The sequence below is a fragment of the Taurulus bubalis genome, assembly GCF_910589615.1.
Source record: "Taurulus bubalis genome assembly, chromosome: 4".
Taxonomy (NCBI): domain Eukaryota; kingdom Metazoa; phylum Chordata; class Actinopteri; order Perciformes; family Cottidae; genus Taurulus; species Taurulus bubalis.
The window spans coordinates 8,886,183-8,904,966 of NC_136592.1; the positions used below are offsets into that span (position 1 = coordinate 8,886,183).

Consider the following 18,784-nt stretch of genomic DNA (forward strand, 5'->3'; position numbering starts at 1 on the left):
TGGATTGTATCCTGTGGAAATTGCCATTGCCCCGTCCCTATCGTCTGTGACCTTTTTGAATTGCTGTGTTAGAAGAGCTGGAAATGGTAAGCAATGATGGTACAAAGCAATGATGGTACAAATATTATAACCATACTAAGTCATTTTAATGTTTGTGAAAAGGTATGTAACATGTGATTTAATGCGGGTAGAAAGACTGCAGGTGCTACTTTGGGAGGCACAGGATGTATCTCCTTGAAATCTCACTCAATATACTGGGAAGCGACAAGTGGATTCATGATCTCTGAATGATTCATTTATTTAATTAGTCTCTACTGGTTATAAATGATCTCACTGTCTGCTATTTTCTGATGGAAATCAGGTCATTCAACTTATGTAAGAGTACAAAGAGATAGCAAGAGGAGAGAGCTCAAAGCATTCATTTTAAATGATGTTCTCAATGTGAGATATCACTTTTTGGATTTAATTTATTCAGTCCATTATTCATGTTTTTGCTTCTTTTTTTGTAAATATAAAGGCATTCAAAAACAAAAACGATCCAATGTTTCTCAGTAAAGTTAATTATTTTTTAAACATTGATATTTTCAGTGTGTTCACTCAGGGGTCCAAACAACAACAGGAGATTTTATTAGCAAACAGGAAAATGATTACTCCACTAAAATCATCCGACACTCTCTTATAGGCAAAAACAAACAAATGAAACAAAAGGCAAGGTGGCAAGTGGAAGGAGTAGCAACTTGACTGTGTTACAACATTACCATGAAGACAATCTCTCCTGCCGCCCCCTGATCCAACTGCACCCACAGGTATTTGGAGCAAAGATGTTGCAGCAATCAATGCAATATCACTCTTGCCGCAGTACATTGTCTTTGAGGAGGCAATAAGCCACATCTGATTAAGCCATTAGGACTTTTCAGGCTTTGTGGTGTTGTTAAGGACCAAAGTTAAATGCAGTCTTTAATTGGTGGAAAATAAACCAGGTTGACTAAGTGAGTCAGATAGGAGCATTTCTCTTTCAATTACACTCATGTGGTTTAAAAGTTAAAAGTTGTTCAAACACAAAGTGCTACCCAGCTGTCTATGGATTGCAATGCAATTAATTTTAATGTCGAGATGATGAGGTTGGATTGAGGTAATCTGTCAACACCCTGTCATAGAAAACATGATTAACATGAGACATAGGATCTCAGTCAAAATTGTCTCCAATGATGGGTCAGTCAGTTATGTTCTGACCCCTACTGGACTCACTTTCGTATTGCATCTGTGTCAAGTCCCTCACATTATCAGCCACCAGATGGTGTCACCTCACACAACATTTTGAAACATAAATGAAGTAGAACATGCATTATAACATGCAATATACATATAATGTATGTGTTTCAAAAAGATTTAGAAACGTCATATATATATATATATATATATATATATATATATATATATATATATATTTGTAATTATTTCCACAGATGGAGCAACACTACCCACTGAAGAGGTTGACCAATATCAGAAGACAGTGACAGTGACAGTGCACAGTACACAGTACACAATAAATGTATCTCTGGTGTGACACTGATTTAAAATGTCTGTAAAGAAGTCTTCCTCTCAGTATTATTCAACTCATTTGGCTGATTGGGATACTACCGTTTATCTGATTTCACTCACATCTCTTCCCAAAGTGTCAGTGTTACATGCAAGGCATCTTGTTACAGTGAACACATTGAGTGAACCGAGAGGGTACATGACATTCTATCTCCACTATTGTGCAACACAGTGTAGTACAGAGAGGATGAGCTCCCCTTGATCTTTACAATTAAGGCTAAGGTACGTGTGTTTAGTGTGCACTGTGTGTATTTGTGTGAGAGAAAGACAGAAGGAGAGAGATATAGAATTGAGGTTCCCATGCGTGTACGTATGTAGTCTGTCTTTCCAGGTCTCTGTGATATTTTGGAGTCGGCTTGGCGGCACATTAAAGTGGCTTGCTCCCCAGACTATTCCATTGTAGTGTTACCACTTTTCTACACGTCTGTCTACTCTGTATGTATGACACGCATCATCCTGAAAGAGGGATTCTTGCTCTGTTGGGATATGTATGTGTGTGTGTGTGTGTGTGTGTGTGTGTGTGTGTGTGTGTGTGTGTGTGTGTGTGTGTGTGTGTGTGTGTGTGTGTGTGTGTGTGTGGAGTGGATTCCTATGTTGTGTTGATTGCAATTGCTATGAATGTGATTTCAATACTTATTAGTTATTTATATTAAATACCCATCTCAGCTCACAATAGTGTAATTGTGATTACTCTGTATGGTCCCCTACAACCAACTGTACGTCTAGTATATACAAAATAAACTGTATTGTTATTAAACCAGTGCCAGTAAAGCAAGGCGAGTTTATTTGTATAGCACATTTCAACAACAAGGCGACTCAAAGTGCTCCACATAAAACCACTAAAAGCATCCAAACATGCAGAGAAAACAGGATTTAAAACAGTTAAGAAAACATTAAAACAGGTAAAAAGCTAAATACAAATTGAATAAAAGTGTTATCACTTATTTTATTGTATTATCTGATCGGTCCTTCCAGATAAAAGGGCGGGCTCACATACGCCATTGGCTTATGTGTGGCAGACTGTCTTTCTATTGGTTCAATCACACGTCACTCAGAGAATCCTCTGGCTCCTTCCTGTGTTACCGCCCTTGGGCTGAGTGAGTGAGAAATCCAGCGCATAAGACATCGCATTCAGTGGGGAGACTGGCATTATTTGGAGACACCTTAGTTAGGTCCCATTAGCAGGTAAGGCCATATATAGTTAGGGGTTTGAGATTTAGGATGTGAATTCAGGAAACTTTCTATCCATAGTGTGTTACATGGTGGTTTAGCTAACGTTAAACGGCTAGCAACTTGAGTCGACGGCTAGCTGCTAGCTGCTAACTGTTACATGTTATTTCGCATGGTGTTGCTGCAGCAGACAAATGTGACGCGAACTGAGTTACCAAAGTGAGCGTCTCATAAAGCGCCTGGTCTGGCTTTAACTCCGCTAACGTGTGGCACGTTTTCTTCCTCTAACCACTGCGCTACGTGTTTGCTGTCGGAGTGATACTCATGAACATGTCAGCAGCGAGTTAGCGTCCGTTCCCGCAAGAGATGGGTGAAACTACTTCAGTTAGCTGCAGCTAAAGCATCACCGAAGGAACATGACCGTATTGGTCTAGCTCGGTTATATAATATTATAGAGTGTAGTGTATGGCGGTACTAAGTGTTCTCTAATGATCCTGGTATCTGTATCGCTTCATAGTTGTTGTTTTATTGTGTATGATTGTAGTTGTGTGTGTGTGTATTGTTGTAAAGTAGGACACATTTAATCTCAGCTGCCCATCCCTATGAGCCTGACATTGCATTTTACAGACGGGGCATCAATACCGTGGTTGTCTGTCTGAATAAGACGAGCGCTTCAGTGTTTTTTAGGACATACTTTTGGCGTGATGACTCACACGAGTGTGTCGGGCCAGCAGCCCTTTTTTACTTGTTTGATAGGTGCAAGGTCACTGTACCTTTTTCACTGAGTCCACTGAGACTCCTTGTTCAAGAGCTAATGTGTGTGTGTGTGTGTGTGTGTGTGTGTGTGTGTGTGTGTGTGTGTGTGTGTGTGTGTGTGTGTGTGTGTGTTTGTGTGTGTGTGTGTGTGTGTGTTTCCAAAGCTAGTTTTGCCAGCAGGGCTCAATGGTGAAGAAAGGGTGTGGTCCAAGTTTGCTATAAGGGCAGTTTACCCTGAAAGTCTGAAGGCAGGGGGCTCTCCTGAAGGTGTGCGGCAGGTAACTGAGTGGACTGTCATGGTGACTGCTGCTGACACAGCATTTTTGGTGATCCAGCCTACTGTACCACCCTCTGCAGTGCTGTATTGCAGATAAGCAGACTCCTCAGATAGGATTTGTTGGACCTGCATACTTTTCACTGGGGAGTGAAAACCCGGCCATGAGTGCCTGGTTTCACCCTTTGGTGTAATGCAGTGAACACACACAGCAGTGAACAGCAACTGTCATGAGTTGGCGTGGAAGTGGAAACCTTTCCTTAACCTGCGTCAGCCCTTATCCAGCCCTTGTAAGTCCTTGTTAAACTGAAAGGCAAGGCACAACTTGAAATCAGTTTAATCAGTGGGTCTGAAAGGTGTGTGTGTGTGTGTGTGTGTGTGTGTGTGTGTGTGTGTGTGTGTGTGTGTGTGTGTGTGTGTGTGTGTGTGTGTGTGTGTGTGTGTGTGGCGAAAACGGGGGAAATCATAAGTGTTTGTTTGAGAAACGCACCACTTCCTGTTTGGCCCTTGCCATGTCTGCACAACAGTTGTATGGACACACACAACACATTTTAGTCTCCTGACACCCGTATCTTCTTATTGTTTTTACTTGTTAATGTGTTGCAGTGAACCTACCTGAATGACAGAATGATCAGACCCTCTATCGCTCCTTCCATCTGTTTTCTCTCATTTCGGACACTTCCAGGCCCCCTGGGAGATGAAATATAAAAAGGAAAACTGAGTATCTACAAGGTGGAGAGATGGAAGGGTAGAGAATAAGACTGTAGAGAGTAGATGGGAGGAAGTGCACACTCCTGTCCCGTGGGTTGCAGAGCTGGGTCATTCTAACTATAGTCTTGCTCTGTGTTGATGGGGTGGGGCTCTATAATAATGTAATAACCAGTCAGTGCTTCCTGTTCATCTCTTTTTCTTCCAGCTTCAGCCCCTTAGAGCTAAAATAGTGACTTGGATATGGGTTTCAACAGTTATCCTTGACGGTGTGGGTTAAAGAAAAAAAAAAGAGGCTGCTATTTGTTATATAAATAAACCAGAGATGAGATTGTGTCTGATATTGTACACGCTTAATGGCCCAGCAGTTTTGCAGTTTTAGCAGTCTGTTTGTCTGCCAGCAGAAGATGAAGCCTCAGAATTTGATCTGAAACACCTTAAAACATTTAAAAACATGGGGATTTTTTTTGGGTGGTGGAGATGAATGAGATAGAAACAGATGTTTTATATTCCACTTTCCCCTTTTAAATTTTTTTGATTTCTAAATGAACGTGGTCAGTATTTTTTCCATGAAAAAAGCCAAGAGAAATAGATTGTTAGCCCAACTCACAGTGCAACTCTATTTAAAGTGCTTACAGGTTATGCACACTATCAAGAATCAAATTGCAGTGTCTTTGGTCTTTCATGTATATATCTTTTGACCTTGCTTAAATCAGCCCGGTTTTTATCACTTTAACTTCATCACTAAACATCTAGCCTGTCAGGCGAACTTGAATCATGCTTTTTGTGTTTTTGTCCTTTGTGCAGTCCTCAGTGATATGTTTGTGTTCAAAAAGGTAGCGTGAGTGTACTGGTCGGTATGAGGCAGTGTACAGGTCTGCAGTATTCTTGGCTCTCAGCCATCTGTTGTTGTCGTGAAGGATTAGAAGAGAGAAGAGGGAGAAAGGAATCAATCAGATTGGACTAATGGATCTTCTCAGTGTCTCTACTTCGGCCTGAGCCCACCCATTGCCATCATTATCCATGTCTGCATGCTCCATTACTCTTCTGTCTGCACGCCCAAACGTACTGTAAACCGTGGCTGTTGTTTTAAATGTGCTGAATTACATGTCAGTGAAGTGGAGAATTGTTTTTGAGAAGAATGAGGAGAAGAAGAAGGGTCATCCGGTAAATGGTGTTATTCTGTGCTGATCTTGTAATAAGAGCATTATGTGTGTTTGTGTATGTGCGGGTGTGTGACTTAACTTTTATTCATCCGAGGCTTATGTCTCCGATTTTTCCAGATCCTGGCTACATATGTCATCTCATTATTTCCTTCTGCACATTTTTAGAATTAGTCTGGGTAATTTATCCAAAATAGGGAGGAAAGAAAGTCAGAAATCAAACTCCTTATACAAGACCAATCTTTTCATACCTTCTCACTATATAATATGTGACTGGTGTGGAAGGAAATGAAAGGCGTCGGATCTGGATGTGAGGGCTTTTTGGCAGAAAACATCAAAGCCTTCATTTTCACACAATCACAGTAACGTCTCCGTGTTTATTGTGAAAGATTACCAAACACTCCCCTTTCCAGAAACGTCTATGACCAGACGTCATGCGAATCCAATCCTGCTGTTGTAGACGCAACGCGCTAGTGCTGTGGTCATGGTTCAGAACAAATATTGATTATTTTAATTTGTCATTTCATTTGGTATGTATTATTTGGTATGCATTTTTCTTCTTTGTAAGTTTTATTCACATTTTCTTTCTACAGCCTGGCGTTTTATTTGGGCCAGATTTTAATATCCAATTATATTGTTTCGCTAACATATTGGCTTAGCTTCATTGCACATTGAATACAGCAGTCATTATATTCATACGCTTTTATTAAAGTCATCGGTGCTGACATTTGAGCCCCTGCTTCGTCTGCTGGCTCTCAGGCTTGCAAATGTCCCTGCTACGACTCTCATAATAATCAAAAGTAAATGTGAGTGGTTGTGTAGCTGTAATGGAGGAGGTGAGGGGAAGAATTAGTCCAGGACAGAGCCTGGATTGTGGAGAACTGAACATTGGCAGAGACACAGAAAGTGTCAGACTCTGAGGAAATTCCTTTAAACCAGAGAAATCACTCAGGCAGCTCCGGGGAAATGGCACTACAAGTTTAAAGAATCCTTGGCAAAACGTTGAAGAACAAGTTGTTCCCCCCCCTGCTGTAATGACTTTAGATATGTTGCTGTATTTCACAATTGACATGAGTGAGACTGGTGAAATATTCCTGCAAGTAAATAATACTTGTATTTACACAAGCGTTTATATATTTTTTCACAATAGCTTGAGCATGCCATTTGGGAAAGTAGAGTCTTGAGTTTAAGTGTGTTTACAGTTTCAGTGTGTGTGAGAGTGATTAGGACTAAGGCCATCTGTGGCGTCCTGCAGGGAATCTGGAAATCATGAGGTCATTTAGTGGTCATCCGTAGCGTGGGAGAGGGAACCAAAGGCTCTTCATTTTGTTTGACAGGGCACTCACTCTCTCTCTCTCATTCATTCACTTATCTGAGCTTTATTTAATCTTCACTATGGTGCATCTACTCAAACGTTTCCTGCAAACATGCATTTTCATATTCAGAGGGAAGATGCTTCTTTTCCTTCTTCTTTGAAGTTGTTAATGTTTTCCAATGTAGCAAACCGTTAGGGTATTGAAAAGAATTGTTGGTGATCCTCATGGCAGTGGTCAGATGATTTGTTGCCTGAGAAAGTTATTTGTTTGATCCAGCTGTGTATGCTTGTATGTTGCATCACTGCGAGGCCTCATTATCCAGCCCGACTGTCATCAACTATTGTTTCACAGAGATAAGATGTAAAAAAAAAATATATATATTTCAATTTAGATACATTGGTATTACAATGATTTAGTCAAGTACATTAAAATGCATCCCATGCCCCATCATCATGAATGTTTTGCTTGTGTGTTGGTCCTCAGGAAGCCTCTCCCTGGTCTGGAGCAGTGAGCCTGAGAGGGAACGTTGTGGCATTGGTCTGCTGTTCAGTGTTGCTTAGCAAGCCATAGCTAGCACCATGGCGTTGTCATTCAAGAAGGACCTGGAGAAGTACAAGGACCTCGACGAAGATGAAATCCTCAACAATATGTCGGCGGAGGAGCTCAAACAGCTGGAGACGGCACTGGAAGAGATGGACCCTGAGGTCAGGACTCAGTGGGGGCTCTTTAGTGGGAGTTCTGCGGCAAACGGATTTCTTGGCAAATTTAAGAATAATAAAAAAAACATATGACTTATTGCTCAGTGGTGCGTAGAGTATTTTATCCACCCAAATGTAATCTTTGCAGCCATAATTAATTTTCTCAATTAAGGGACACAACTATAATGTTAGACATGCTCCAGTTTTCTCAAAAGAAAATATTATACCACATAATCATACCTTAATTTCCTGGGATATATTGAACATCACACATTCAAATCCATGGGTGGATTTTTCTTTTGCACCCTCCAACAACACCTCCCAGTCCACCGGCCTCCATGGCTGGGAACATAGTTTGAAGGGAGAGTCTCAGCTGCAGCAGCAGCTCTGTCAGCAGGCTGCCAAGTGTTTGTGTGTTTATTTGTAAGTAGAACTCGGGAGAGTATAATGAAATCCCTCCCAGGCGCCTGGGTGTTTTATTTAATTTCCATCTAAACCCAGTGAGATAAATCACCCCACTAAGGGCCCACAGGAAACAGTGGGGAAATATAATGTTTTGGATCTCATGCCATTAAATAGAAAAAGTAGAATTGGCCATGTTCACAAAAACAAGCACAGTTTTTCTGAACCTTCGCAGCTTTGTTCACACCTCTAAAGTTTTGACTCACCGACAACAAATGGTCCACAATTTGTTGCAATTTTGTGGTGGGTGGAGGTATTTGAAGGCGTGTAGTTCTGGTTCACATGCATCAAGTTCAACAGGTTCATAGTATGTTTACTTCCTGTTTAGAGGAACTCGTATTTCATGTCTATATCCCACGTGACTCTCAAACTCCATCTGTCATTGATGCCAACTACCACACAGACCTGAAGAGGCGGAGTAAACTGGCATTTGTAAAGTTAAAGACAGTCCAGACCGGTTGCCCAGTACATAATTATGAAAAATGATGTCTGTTTAAATGCATTTAGCTATCATGATGTCATAGTACATTTACCTTGAAAGAGATACTAACATGGGTTTGGATTGGGCAGCATGTATTTATAGTTGCATGAGATTGTTTTGGAAGTGTTCAAATAATTGGATAAATGAATATTTTATTCATCATATAGAACTTCAACATCTTAAAAACAAACTTTACCATTTATCTTTGTCTATAGTGAGTGTATTGAAGTCTTCATTAGTTGACAGGTCTAATGTGCCTCCTCGTCTTCTCTCCTCAGCATGCGCTTCTCCCAGCGGGCTTACGTCAGAAGGACCAGACGGTTAAGCAAGATACAGGGTCATTTAACAGGGACGGCCTTCTGAAATACCTGGAGAAGGAAGCCATGGAGTACAAGGACAGAGAGGACATACTGACCTTCACTGGGGAGAGAAAAGGTGTGTGTTTGTCTACACAGGCTTTCCAACTTTTTTTACTATTTTAAAACCGCCTGTTGACTGAAAATGAAAACAGCGAAAATCCATTCAAAGTACTTTAAATGAACCTCAATCCCAAAAGGTCATGTACAAGTCAATATAGACCATCTTAAGTGTTTCCCTTCAACAAGGGCGGGTCGTTGCTCTTGGTGTTATACAGTGTTACCTAGTGCACCACGCCTAACGCTCACTAAGAATGTCATTAGTGCGGCGCTGTCACCTGTTGGAGATGTGTTTCCTCGTGGGACAAAGTGTCTGTATCAGCAGGATAAACACACAGCAGTAATTACTGTTCTGCTGTATAGGCAGGTATTATTAATGCCTGTCTGCTCTTATGCAACATACAGCAGTGTGGGGGAGGTGTGTTTGTACCAGGGGACTGGAGGTAGAGAGTGTCAAAGAAATAAGTCCCTCTGTATATTGAGGTTAGTTCAGTTAGTACACTAGACATTACTAAACCGTGACTTGTTGTGCTCAGGCTGAGGGTTTTCTTCGGACAAATATATGCAAACCAGAGCCAAAAGTCTTATTTGAATGGCCGCGATGCATGCATACTGTGAGTCCAGCTGTGGAACTTTGTCTCATGTCCGTAACCATACAAAAGATGTCCTCATGCCACATAACTCATATTTTCTATAACAGCAGGTGAATGAAGTTGTTATACTCACATGTATATAATCAAGCCTTTTTTAGTTTGGGAATTAAAGTAGTGAAAAGACCTAAGGCCTTGGAACAGTCTGCGATGCCCAAAAGGGGAATGTAATTGTCTTTTGTTACAACTCGGTAGATGTCATGTGGCAAGACATTCCTCACAGAAAGGTGACATAATCCGGATGGGATCGATGTTGCTGTAACAGAAATAACCTGATCTTCTCTAGAGAAACTAGTTGTGTTCAAACAGGTTGTAAGACATAGTTGTAGTATGAAGAGTAGAAACATTACTGGGTTGAAATTATTGTCCAGATGAATTCCTTTTGTTGGACTTCAAGAGATCTGAAAGTTACTCCCTCACTGGAGAGGAAATATGGAGCTGACATCTTCCCCCTGGCCTGTTAGGAATTATACTGTGCGTGTGCGTGTGCGTGTGTGCGTGTGCGTGTGCGTGTGTGTGTGTGTGTGTGTGTGTGTGTGTGTGTGTGTGTGCACACACCCTATGACAACATGGAAAACTCAAATCACTGTGGTGGTTCTGTGGAATGTAGCAGATTCTCTTCCCCTTGTTAAACTCAACCCCCTGGTGTGTGTGTGTTTAATAACACACATATTTCAGACAAACAGCCTGCTTAAATGCCATGCCAACCGTTGCAGCCTTTTAACCACTTGGACGTTATTGTATTGGGTCCGTTTTTCTTATTGTATTCTATAATCCATTCATTCCTTCTGTTAGTCCTTGATTTCCTTAGAGGTTTGGGAACGTTATTCAAATTAAGAAGGTCTGGCTGGAAGGAAGATGTATACAGTGTTTACTCGTCATGTGTCGGCACATGATTACTACTAAATTAGAGCATTCCCGGCACTTAAAAGTACGTTTCAGTTCTGTTGAACGTTCTGGATTAAAATCAAGGCAGATTATCCTGAGATCGCCAAAAAAGACAAAAAACCCTGCTTCAATTTCCAACATCCTGTCTTTGTGAAGTGCGTTTTCTGCAGTGTCGGCGACCAAAACTAAGTTACGGCGTAGACTGGACTAAAGGTTTAAGTTACGGAGTAGACAGGACATACAGAACACACGTCGGGTGTCGTTGTCTCCCATCACTCCGAGACGGGACCGGCTCGTAGCAGAGAAACAAGCTCAGGGTTCCCACTAATTCGGTATACGGATGAGCTGTATTTTTATACACTTTATATTTGTTATTATGCCGATCGTATCATATTATTATGTCATATTTATCACCCACACTGTGAATGCCGGTCCGTGGCGCAAAAATGGTTGAGGACTGCTGGTTTAAAGGATTACTCCAGTTGATTACATCATATTTGTGTCATTTTGACCTCATTTTTATGCAGTCAACAAGCCACAAGTTGGCAGAGCATTTTTGGAAGAGAAAACAAAATCCAACAAGTTTATTGTAAACACCAATGACAGATTTTTCTGGACGCTCTTATTTGTAGACTTGGTTTTAGCAAGTTACTGTGTTCCCACACTGAAGCATGTGTGTGGAGTATAATGTTATCATAACTCATACAAATGATCTTCAGACCTACAAAAGTAACACCCAAGTTTTGTGTTTTTATCTTTTGTACGGCTTTCAGCATGCAAAGCACCATGGTGATGTAATTATGTGTCTGATTTTGACAGACATGGTATGCGCTCCTTTGGAATCATACAGATGACAAGACTTTGGGGCCATCAGTCTTTTGGCGGCGTCTTTTTTTTTTTTTGTCCTCTGACACGCTAAATGACGCTCTAGAGGGACTGGCACAGGATGCTGCCTAATGACTGTACTTTACTGTTTACTGGCTTTCAGGAAGTGCCAGAGCCTCCGGTTTGAAGAATTTGACTGACTTGGATGAGGGGGTGGGAGGGGGGGGGGGCTGTTCTCGGGGTATTTTTGTTTCAGGAGACAGGCACATAGAACCGAATGGCACCCACTGCATTGGTCTTTCCATCAAGTGCAAGTGTGTGTTGCCCCGACTGCACAGTTGAGATTAGACTCCAGTCATTGTTCCGTAACTTCCTTCTTTCTTTCCGTTTCTTCCCTCAGATGGGTTACTATGGCAATGCCAAAGTTGTCAGACTGTGTAAAGTAGCAGGAGGCCTGGACTTATTTAAACAGCATATTTCAGTTTCTCCGACTTGACTCATTACCATTATTATAAACTGGCCTAAACAACAATATTGCGTTGTTATTATGTTACATTCAATAACTTTGGATGTAATTAGGATTTTGTCAAATTTACCAATAGAAATAAATCTGTACTGATTCTCTGTGCAATGCAAGAAAGCATAAAACATTTAATGGATTTAAATAAACAAGCCAAGAAACACACATACTAGCAATTACTAAGATGAGAGATTAAAGCTCAAGAGCAAATGAGAGCGATGAACATTTCAAGGTCCTGCTCTGTGAAGTGTTGCCGCCTGATATCAAAATATAGAAAAACATTTAAATAAGTCTGTGCGTGTGCGCACATACAGGAATGTAGGTGTCTGTATACAGCTGCTTTACCTGGGACTGTGTCCATTTACTTGCAGGCACATGCACAAACTCACACAGCACTTTTTAGTCATCATGATTAGATAGTCTCATGATTGTTGCTCAAGGCAAGAGGATCGGAATGGCTGATGGAAAAACAACGAGTCACAATAACCGACAAGTAACAGTTGAACATTTTTTTTTATAGAAATTGGAGGTTGTGTAACGTCTTATAAAACCTTCACCCGTGCACTTGTTTCCTCTGTCTGTTTTGAAGTTCAAGTAATGTATTGCCTGCCCATTTTTATGAGGGCTGAATCATCTTCGTTGAGTAAAGAGATCCTCCATTCCTTCTTTCTCCAAAGGTAAAGCATTTGTTCCGAAGATGAAACCGATAGAAACACGCCAGGAAGAAATCACAACCCTGGATCCAGAATTAGAGGAAGCCCTATCCAGCGCCACAGATACAGAACTGTGTGATCTAGCAGGTAAGAATGAATAATAATAGTTTGAGAAAGCTTAAAAGTCTTTAAAAAAATTACTCCGTATGAAGGTTTCTTTTAAAAGGAAGATGTTGTAGTTGTGGAACAACAGTCTGTCTGAGGCTGCGTCTTTTACTGTGTGTTGATGGGGGAATAAAATGGCTTACTGAGCAAAATAACTCAGCTATGGCGTCTAGATTTGGATCTTTCATTCACTGATCCCTGAAGAACACATGCGTTCGCACTGATTCCTCACCACAGCTGCTGAGTCGATGGTTTGCTTTTGTTTTGCAGCGATCCTGGGTGTTCACACGCTGGTCACCAGCAGCCAGACATACGATGCATCGAAAGACGGTTTAAACAGTGAGTACATTCTTAGAAGTTATCCATAGAAATAGAGTTGAAAAGCTTTCCAGTGGTCATTTGACGAGTACAAAAAATGGCAACTGTTTGTTGTCTTGGTGACAACATACGCTAGAGGTGCCGTAAAGTGTCGCAGTTCTGGAAACGGATGGCTGGCTGCTGAGCTAGGTAGCTCGGCCGATCTTGGCAGCGGTGTAGCATTTAAGCATGGTGGAATTAGCAACCTGGCTAACTAAGTAGCTGACCGCTGGCTAGTTAGCTAGCTTGCTAATTCTAAAATGCTGAAGTCATTTTTTTTTTCTGCGCTGACAAAAGCATATGGATAAGAACTAACATAAGATTTACAATTTGACTTGTTTGCTCTTCATGCTTTGTAAAGTTACTATGCCACTGCTCCTTTTTAGAGGTTGCTGCAAATCTTCACCTCCACAAGTCCGCAACTTCCTTTGAAAGTTGCTCAGTGGTGCGTGAAGGACCAAAAATAATTTGACTTTAGAGTATAGAATTCAGGTGAAATTACTCCGGATCTTTTGTTAATCCTCCACATCCATAGGCCAAAAAGGCAAGGTTACTAGCTTTCCATGAACCCTGCAACCCAGCACTCGGTCCAGCCTCGTTCTCAGGCTCATTGACATGAATGGATGAAGGAAAAACCTCTGGATTTGGATCAGTATTTTTAACTCTGCATGTGTGTTTTTTTTCTAGATGTGATCAAAGGGGAGAAGATGAACCCAGTGTTTGATGAGCCTCCCAATCCCACCAATGTAGAAGACACTCTGCAGCGGATAAAAAGCAATGACAGCTCCCTAACAGAGGTCAACCTCAACAACATCAAGGTACACAGAAACACAAGCTCTCAGAGCGCCAGAGTGTACATATGCTTGTCTATTCCTGGACTGATGACGGTGTGTCTTTGTTGGTTTTCCAGAACATTCCAATACCCGCGCTGAAGGACTTCGCTAAAGCCATGGAGAAGAACACGAACGTCAAGAAGTTCAGTCTGGCAGCAACACGGAGTAACGACCCAATCGCTGTGGTGAGAGACAGTTGCTTGTGGGCTTTTTTTGGCTTTGTTGTGAACTGACAACTCCATATTTACGTCCTTGCTTTATTTCCTCCTCTCAGGTGTTCGGTGAAATGCTACGAGAGAACAAGACGTTGCGAAGTTTGAACTTGGAGTCCAACTTCATCACCGGGGCAGGCGTGCAGGCTTTGGTTGATGCATTGCGAGACAATGACACCCTCACAGAGATCAAGATAGACAACCAGGTACCAGTTGCTCTTCTAAAGATATTCATATAGTTAAAAAAACTGATGATAAAATATCTTTTGCATTTGTATTTTTTCATCCAGTGTCAGTGTAGCTGATTACAGGCAACTTATGACTAAATAAGTGGTTTCACAGAGCCCAAAGTAGTCAAACATGTTTCTGTTGTGTTGGAGAAAATGCCAACCAACACAAACCACTGCCTGAATAAAACACGAGTTGAGTGTTTCCAGTAGTGGAAAATAAGTTAAGCCCTGGTCATAATAGCTTGATTTGTATTACACCTTTCATACATAAAATGCAGCTTGGCATAAAAAAAAAAACACGCATTGGAAACAAAGTACAGAGAATTCACAAGTTCTTCAAAATAGAATAAAATATCCAATAAATATGTAGAGTTTTGTGGGCTACTTTCGGAGCAGTTAAAATACCAGCTTCAGAGGACTCTTGTTGGTTGATGAGGAGTTAAAAGTATTAAATGTAAGAAGGTGCTTTATGATTAAGAGCTTTGTCTGTCAGCAAAATAAACGTAAAATCAATTGTAAAAGAAATGGGGAGCCATGTGCTTTCTTTCCCTAGTTGTTGAATGTCTGGTGGCAGAGTTCTCAACTAGCAGACATTTTCCTATCAGCCTATTTTGGTAGGCCAGGGAAGATGGCATCACAATAGTTCAACCCTCTAGTAGAGAACGGAGGAATCAATTTCTTGGTCTTCTGCGTTGTTAAGAATGGCCTTACTTTGGTCAACTTTCTCATATGGACGTCATCGCTTAAATCAGTCTAACCTCTGACTGACTGTTACTGTCTTTAAACCAAAGTGAAGTTTGTGTGTGCCTGTGTGTGTGTGTGTTTGTTTAGAGGCAGCAGCTGGGTACTACCGTGGAGATGGAGATTGCTAAAATGTTGGAAGAGAACAACAGCATAGTGAAGTTTGGCTACCACTTCACCCAGCAAGGACCTCGCTCCAGAGCTGGCGCAGCTATCACCAAGAACAACGACCTGGGTATGACACACACACATGATCATTTGTTTAAACTTGCAAAAATTGGGGGACTTGTTGCCCATTATGTTATCTTTCCAGCCTCTATCCATCTCTCTTTGGAAGACTGAGTCATAACAATTCCAACATCTCTGCAGGTCATCTGTCTCTACAATGTTGTTTTTCCACAAGACGTCAGTCCACAGTGACGACCCTTTGCTCTCTTTTAGTTCCCCGTCCTGTCAGAGTCGAGGTAGCACAGGTCTGATGCATGAGTGTGACTCAACGTGTGCCCGTGCATCAAAGTGTTTGAATGAATTAACAGTGCAGACATTGACACGGTGTGATCACGCAGTTTTGAGAGTGACGACATCTCACTTCCTGTTTTTCTGCACACGCTGACACACGCTGTTGAAATGAGTCTAAACTTCGACCGCTTAGCTCATGAGGAGTCACTTTTCCTGATAAACTAACAGGCCTGTGTAGGTTGTGTCGCATGTTTGCAGTTGATCATTATTTTCTCGGTCAATCAGTTGATTTTGTGGAGAAAAATAAAAATAAGTCATGCTTTTTTGCTCTTTCTCATTGTACTTTTCCTCTTCAGTCCGCAAGAGGCGAGTGGAAGGGGACCTGTAGGGGCGGAGCCCGACCTGCTTCCCAGCCAATCCTCTTGTTTCATCTCACCTAGTGGAATAATTTCAGCCAATGCCCTGGTCTCATCTCACTGTGTGGAAACTTAAGTCTTGTGCCAAACTGTGGGGCAAGGCGCCCTCAACCGGAACATACATCTGAGAAGAAGGGAAATAACTGGAATTGCCCTCCCCCATTCACATGTTCATACTTATGTTTATTATTGTATTGTTATTGAAGGTGTAAATCTGATTAGATTTGAGTAATTTCTGTTTTTTTTTTTGGAGCCTTTATGTGATCTGTCCAGACTTTTCACTTCTTTTTTTTGTTTTGTTTCTTTTCTACTACTATATATATATATATATATATATATATATATATATATGAAATAAAAGCATGTGGCATAAACATGCACATTACCAAGTAACAGACACAACAATAACAGCTCTGTTGAAACAATAACTAACAATGAGGGAGCCCTGTATACAGTGTAGTTTGAGGCCTAAGCTCCCAGTGGAATACCTGTACTGAAAGCAGAATTTGACATTAGAACAATAGAGACGGCGCTAAAGTCGATGTTGACAGCATCAGAAAGTGAAGGCAAAGTCAGACCAGTCCGTTAGAAGCACAGCTTACTGGCAGAATGGTGATAGTCCGTCAGTCCTACGGCAACATCAGTCACCATGTGATCAGACCACCATTCATTAGGGTTGCCTTGTAAAGCCACCTTGACCTGTGTGTTTAATGGTTGAGTTTGTGCTGGCCTCAGATCAGATGCTGTCTCCTATGTGAAATAATGTGTTATACAACTCAACCGTTTATTCTGATCCTTTTTGTCCCTTAACAGGAAATTATAACTAGGTCTGGATATTTTGGATCAAATTAAATTGGGATTGTACTGTAAAAATAACAAGATATTAACTCACGTCTAGACTGAAGAGGCTTTGACCTGCGGTTCCGAATGATGTTGTAAATGTCTGCTCCACACATGGGGTTTCTCTGATGCTTCACCATGCCAAAGACTAACACAAGCAGTGCTCACAGTATCAATATGTAACGCGATGGTTCAGGTTTCAGTCATTCCCTCGCAAGTAAACACGGAAACGACGATCTAGATCACGTCATGCTATTACATTTTGTGTTCTTTCCATTTTTGGGGGCCATTTACAGCACAATGTTCAGCAAGTAGTTCACTGAGATGTGAGGAAGAGTCGGCAAACACATTTTCTGTTTTGCTTCCCAGGACTACTGATGTTTCTATGAGCTACGTCTCCCAGATAGAAAGGCTTCTTCAATTTCACCTCACACTTTCACTCTGTCCGCAGCATCTCAGCAGTAGCATGTCATTCATCATGTAACAGATAACAACATGCTATGCGGGCCTCAAGCTAAACTTCCTGAGGTACACTGACCTGCTTGCGATGGGTTTAACAAGACTAAATTAGGATTACTTGAAACTTGTATATACTGTTTTATGTGTAATAGGAACAATATGCTGGCATGAAATCACTCGTGAACATCATGTTTCTATTGACCAAAATTGTTCTTTCATCCTAACGGCCTCACATTCCTTGGACAAGAGTTGTAACGGCTGAGTTCAGTACGTTGGGTTTTTATATCTGTACTTTGTCCACGGTCATATCTGCTAGTATTTCTTCTTGGACCTTTTTTGTTTTCACATTACTGTGCTTTGCCGGTGGACAGTCAGCTAAAGTGGAAAAGTGCTTCTTTGCCTGGGCTTGATACAAATATTCTGTGATTCATAATATGTATATTATTCATTGTAAAATGCCATCTCAAAATACAAATGAAACCACAAGACTGGTAAAATGCACTGCTGAATATACGATATCCTCAACAATAAATGTTTTTACATACTCAATGTGCCCTTTTTTGCATTTCTTTAAAAAAAAAAAAAAACTCAAATGAATTAACAGCATAGTTTATCATCCGGTTTAACATTGCATAAATAGTTTATGAACTAGAAAAAGTAACACTATATTCTGGCCCATAGAGTTCAACTCTTGAGTGTCATCAGCAGATGGAGTTTCCTCAGTTGTCGTGCAAATGCTCAGTTGTTGACAAATAGGGCAGACTTCATTCGCTGTTCAGGGTCTCAAAATGTTTACTGGAAAGATCCACAGTACTTCAAGTACGGGAACCTTGTGCTATGAAATGTCAAACCGCTATTTCTCATAGAGGCAATCAATGTAACTTCAAGCTCGACTATATTGTAGATATCGTGTGCATTTAGATAGAAAGAGCAGTGCTAAATGCGCAGTAACGCAGAGGTTGGCAGAAATGTCATTAGTTTAGCAGGTTGTCTGAGCAACAGACGCTAGCATGAGTACAAAAATAAACTAACTCTGTGTGTGTGCAACCACTGAAGATTAAAAACTGGTTGTGGCCAGACCTCAAATTCAGACTGTACATTTATATATAATGACTGATAGACGGCCTTTTGGTTTGGGAGGTACTCTAGGCAGTGTACGTATGCGCACCCTTTAATCAGATCCAGTTTTCCAGATTGTTTGCACCACATGCCAGAGGGATGATGTCATGTATGACTCCATCCCTCTCTGAGTTTCCTGTGCCAGGGCCTGTGCGGCGAGCTGCTGTCAGAGAGAAACTGCACTGCTGGCAGTGAACTGTGGCTGCAGTGAATGACTCCAGTGTTTCCACTGTGTGGGAATAGAGGAGGATGAGGAACAGCAGGTTTATGCCAAACCCTCGAATCGCACAGTGAAATATACAGTTGTGTGCTTATGTAAGTACAGTGCAACTGTTCCCTCCGGGCCATGACTATTAATAAGCACTGCTCCTCCT

The 18,784-nt window shown here is 41.2% G+C and overlaps 1 protein-coding gene across 2 annotated transcripts; it reads left to right on the forward strand.

The window, feature by feature from the left end:
* The first annotated feature begins 2,707 nt into the window (after positions 1-2,707).
* tmod2 (tropomodulin 2) lies at positions 2,708-17,832 on the forward strand. 2 transcript variants are annotated; one of them, XM_079216377.1, is made up of 10 exons: positions 2,708-2,784; positions 7,470-7,690; positions 8,906-9,062; positions 12,604-12,726; positions 13,015-13,083; positions 13,789-13,919; positions 14,012-14,119; positions 14,209-14,352; positions 15,208-15,352; positions 15,933-17,832. In XM_079216377.1, the coding sequence occupies exons 2-10, from the start codon at positions 7,565-7,567 to the stop codon at positions 15,962-15,964; spliced, it is 1,035 nt and encodes a 344-aa protein (XP_079072503.1). In that variant the 5' UTR covers positions 2,708-2,784; positions 7,470-7,564; the 3' UTR covers positions 15,965-17,832. The 2 variants fall into 2 exon arrangements, with proteins under 2 accessions (XP_079072503.1, XP_079072502.1); XM_079216376.1 differs by having other exon boundaries at positions 15,208-17,832.
* Positions 17,833-18,784: the final 952 nt, after the last annotated feature.